This window comes from Oppia nitens, unplaced genomic scaffold (assembly GCF_028296485.1).
Source record: "Oppia nitens isolate AA-2021 unplaced genomic scaffold, nextdenovo-longstitch-racon4-pilon3 scaffold14_pilon_pilon_pilon, whole genome shotgun sequence".
NCBI classification, from domain to species: domain Eukaryota; kingdom Metazoa; phylum Arthropoda; class Arachnida; order Sarcoptiformes; family Oppiidae; genus Oppia; species Oppia nitens.
This window is the reverse complement of record NW_026533193.1, coordinates 590,001-594,827: the sequence shown is the minus strand read 5'-3', so window position 1 is coordinate 594,827 and position 4,827 is coordinate 590,001. Positions and strand designations below refer to the sequence as shown.

General features: G+C 37.5%; 2 protein-coding genes across 2 annotated transcripts; both read right to left on the bottom strand.

Moving 5' to 3' along the window:
• Nucleotides 1-564: 564 nt before the first annotated feature.
• Nucleotides 565-2,406, bottom strand: LOC128962059 (zinc finger protein 271-like). Its single transcript, XM_054308389.1, has one exon. The coding sequence runs from the start codon at nucleotides 2,404-2,406 to the stop codon at nucleotides 565-567; it is 1,842 nt and encodes a 613-aa protein (XP_054164364.1).
• Nucleotides 2,407-2,571: 165 nt separating this feature from the next.
• LOC128961457 (deoxynucleoside kinase-like) lies at nucleotides 2,572-3,391 on the bottom strand. The gene has a single exon (XM_054307700.1). It carries the CDS (start codon nucleotides 3,346-3,348, stop codon nucleotides 2,692-2,694), a length of 657 nt encoding a protein of 218 aa, XP_054163675.1. The 5' UTR covers nucleotides 3,349-3,391; the 3' UTR covers nucleotides 2,572-2,691.
• Nucleotides 3,392-4,827: the final 1,436 nt, after the last annotated feature.

The following is a 4,827-nucleotide window of genomic DNA, read 5'->3' as shown; positions in this document are numbered from 1 at the left end:
TAAAGGGACAAATCTGACGTAGCCGTGGTTCGAGTGAAGTCAGATTTCGAACTTGGAGTCTTTTTAAACTTCTGTACTTGTCGTAATGTTTCCATGTCTCAGGTCGTTTTTCAGGTCTTGCAAATTGATATAATTCGATGTAATGTGAACAATCTGCTATCGTTTTTAGATGTAATCTCAACTGTTCTCTTAACGTTCCTATTCTTCTGCCTTGTTCGCCATTAGTCGGGTTCGGGTTTGCAGCAATATAATTCTCGATGGCTTCTAATCTGGCTTTGACACGTCTATATAGCTTATTGTTGTTTTTTTGAATCATTCGTGATCCTCTATGTGTTGGGATAAACGGTTCGTCGGGATCGACTTGTCCTTCGTTATCGCTGTCCGAGATATCCATATTCTGGCTTTTGTTATCCGACATCTATTAGTAGGGTAGGTAAGTGGAAACAAAGAAAAGCATTAATTCATGCACAAAAACTCAATATTCAGTATTACATCTGGGTTTAATGTCGATAAGCAAGTAAAAAGGTAATTGTTTTAGTCAGTAAATGGCAACTGAATAGACGACTAATTATGAGTGTTAAAATGTTCCACCATTTTTCTAATTGATGAAAACATCATTGGACAGCCTGAGTGATCGCATTTAATGGTACACGTATTAACACTTGATAATGTCCGAACTTGGTTAACTCGAAATCTCGTGATTAGAGGTGGTGAAGGTGTCGGGACATATGGCGTCATTGACGAGTCACTTATATCATCAAGACTTATGGTGTCGGTGTCTTTGGCCAATGGGTTACATGAACTATTATGTTTTTCCCAATCGTTAAAGGAGTCAAAAGATCTTATGCAAAACACGCAGTCGAAATTATTAGTTCCGTGTTGTCGTCTTTCATGTTCGTTTAAAGAGATGATCGACTCGAATTTCGCATGACAGATAACACAAGGATATCTAGGATGGTGTCGAAGATAAACATGTATGTTCAAGTCTTCATCAGTTAAAAAGCTTTCGACGCAACCCTCTTTTTGACATTTTATTAATTGTAATTCCACCGGAGAGTAATCTGGGGATCTATGACCGTTGTTCATCGTAAGAAATAAGGTTTCACGCGATGTGTCACTATCTTCTAATGTTATTGTTTCGGGGTTTATCCGGACTGATTTACAAATTATGTTATGTGAATCTAAATCTTCCTTTGTACTGAATTTTTCATCGCAATATATGCAATCAGACAAATCCAACCCATGATGAATTTCCTTGTGATCGCGTAAGGTTTTGGGTGATCTGAAGTCTTTGTTGCAATCACAACATCTATATGAGTTTGGAAATTTTCGAAATTTAATTTTGTGATTACGTTGGCGGTGTAGAACAAGATCTCCCTTTTCAGTGAAAAATTCGGGGCATAGGTCACATTTCCTTGCCGACTTGAGCTTTCGGTTATGCATAGCTTTCTTGTGATTGTATAAATCGTAGCCACTTGAGAACTTTCTTTCACATAATAAACAATAAAATGGTTTTGCTTGTTGTTTGGGTGTATTTTTATTTTTTGTCAAACGTTTAGTCCGTTCAACTAAAGGATCAGGTGGTAATTTGGGCCTGCCGTTGTTGAGCTGACGGATACAGTCAGCCGAGTAAGTGTCGAGATGTCTAAACGATGCGTTTTGCCAGCAAAACCTTTGCTCACATGAGCCTGTAATGCAATGATACTTAGGTTCCCTATTGTGTTTATATACCAGGTGATGATCAAGTTTTTCTTGATTTATAAAAGTTTCATCACATTTGTGACAAACACCGTGCTCAAGTTTGCCGTGTTGATTTAATTCTCTTAGATTAAGAAATAATTTGCTGCAGGTTTCGTCTTTGCACGTGAAAGAAGATTGGATTAGCTTTGGCCAATTCTTGTCGCCGCTATACTTAGTAGTCGTAAATGTTTGAAGCAAAGTGTTACCGCCAGTCGTGTTGGACTGATGACAGACAATGGGAACTTTGTTTTTATAGAAGGGACTGCTTATTCTTTTTTTGTCCGGTAATTTCATAACATTTAGCTCATCATTGCAGTGTCTACTTTCAACTTGATGATTATGCAGTTTTATGTAATCATAAAATTCTTCATTGCAGTTGTTACAGATTATTGGTGGTTCAAAACCGTGATGTATCATTTCGTCAATGAATTTGCGCGCTTGGAAAGCGCTAAAATCGTGTTTGTAGACCAAATGTTTGTAATATAAACCCGGTTCAATAAATTTCCCTCTACATCTCACGCATTCGATGGCTTCTAGACAACGTCGGTCGTTAGGTGTAAATATATAGGTTACCACGTTTGTCTTTTCTGATTTGTCACGTATTAGTTCTTCAACACTGGACAATGAATCCCTACTGTAGCTACTATCGTCATATAGGCCCGACATTGTATACTATTGAATATCAAGATTATGTTAGTTGGTGTATAGGTAAATGTTAGCAAATAAAATAATTAAAGCATAAAATATTAGGTATAACATCGGGTGACCGGCTTTGACTTCACCGAAAACACCTAAGTATACCTTAGAATTAAGCATATTACAGATACTACATATACACACACACACATACAATACCATACACAATACTACCTACAAATTGCATCTAACATTTTTAGGTTGTAACGCGGACGCCCAGCAGTGCCGTCACACGGGTCGCCTACCCACAACCTTTTAAATGTCAAGTGCTCTGACAATGGACTCGGCATAAGTAGGGGTCATTAACTCTAATTGTTTTCTTGTTGAATTATTCATAACCTTAATAACCGGTATATTCTCTGGTAGGTTTTCTAACCATTGATTATAATAGTGATTAAGCTCAAGGAGGTAAGGGACACGTATGTAACCACTTTCCTCGGCCCGCGCTCGACAATATATATTGTTTGTGAGTTTATCTATAGGGGTTTCGATATAAACTACCAGATCGTATTTCAAGGCGTCCGCATATTGAGATAACTGTTCATTAACTATAGCATCGAATACCTCACTTTCATAGTTAGTCATGAGGTGTTGATCAACAAGTGTGGGTTTGAACACGCGAATCGCGGAGAAATACGATCTCTCCATAACCTTAATGTCTGTCCCGTCACAAGGCAATGCTCTGTGATGGTCAATCATTGTAAGTGCAACATAACTTTCAAATAAAAAGGCTCTCTTATCAGGTTTCCTATAGTAGGCTTTTAATAAGTTAAGGCCGTTTAGGTCCCTCCACTTTTCTATAGGTTCATTATGTATTGAGAGTCTGTTCGCTATCTGAGATTGCTTCAAATAATGACTAAAGGTTGTCTTTCCTGACCCTATATTCCCCTCAAGTAATATAGTTTTATACATTATAGCCCAAAATCAACAACGGTATACCACTAGGCCCTAAAGATTACTAAATTAAAATAGTAAAATAATTGAAATAAACCGGTTAAATAACTTAATTGATTGATTTTAAAATTAAATCATGGAATGGTCAGTTTCGATTGAGACAATTATGCTCAAGTGTTTTTAACTTAATGTTTAACAAGTAAATCAAAAGTGAGTTACTACGGCCGTTCGTGACTCACGATTACATACACTTGTTTATAAAATTAGTAAATGAATTGATAAAAAAAAAATTGAAACATAAAATAAAAGGATAGGGTTATTGTGTTGGATACACCTCGACCACCGGGATCAAGCACCCGGCCCAAGGCACAACTGCCCGGGTCAGTCAAGGGAAGCAAATAAAAAGACAAAACATAAGCAAAATACATTTAATTGAATTAAATAAATATAAATTTCAAATTAAAATTAAATTAAAACAAATAAATCAAATGTGGGGCTTTTGGGAGTTTAATATCCCACACTTCTGAAAATAGGTCTCATGTAACGGTCTAGAGAGACGATTGAAAGAGATAGCGTACCACTACTGTGTGTAATTGGTAATTGGCTATTGAAAGAGATAGCGTACCACTACATCTGGTATAATCGGTAATTGGCTATTGAAAGAGATAGCGTACCACTACATTTGGTATAATCGGTAATTGGCTATTGAAAGAGATAGCGTACCACTACATTTGGTATAATCGGTAATTGGCTATCGAAAGGGATAGCGTACCACTACATTTGGTATAATCGGTAATTGGCTATCGAAAGGGATAGCGTACCACTACATTTGGTATAATCGGTAATTGGCTATTGAAAGAGATAGCGTACCACTACATTTGGTATAATCGGTAATTGGCTATCGAAAGGGATAGCGTACCACTACTTTGGGTATAATTGGTAATTGGCTACCGAAAGGGATAGCGTACCACTACTTTGGGTATAATTGGTAATTGGATACCGAAAGGGATAGCGTACCACTACTTTGGGATATAATCGGTAATTGGCTACCGAAGTGGATAGCGTACCACTATCCATGGCTATTGAACTATTTCAGTTAAAATGTTAATTTAGGCTTACGGTTAAATTTGTGGTAAACGGTTAGGTGATAGTGACCGCCTCCTTGTTGTTGTTATCTCTTGAGAACAGTTCGGTAGTAGTGATCGCCTCTTTGTTGTTGTTATCTCTTGAGAACAGTTCGGTAGTAGTGATCGACTCTCTGTTGTTGTTATCTCTTGAGAACAGTTCGGTAGTAGTGATCGACTCTGTTGTTGTTATCTCTTGAGAACAGTTCGGTAGTAGTGATCGACTCTCTGTTGTTGTTATCTCTTGAGAACAGTTCGGTAGTAGTGATCGACTCTCTGTTGTTGTTATCTCTTGAGAACAGTTCGGTAGTAGTGATCGACTCTCTGTTGTTGTTATCTCTTGAGAACAGTTCGGTAGTAGTGATCGACTCTC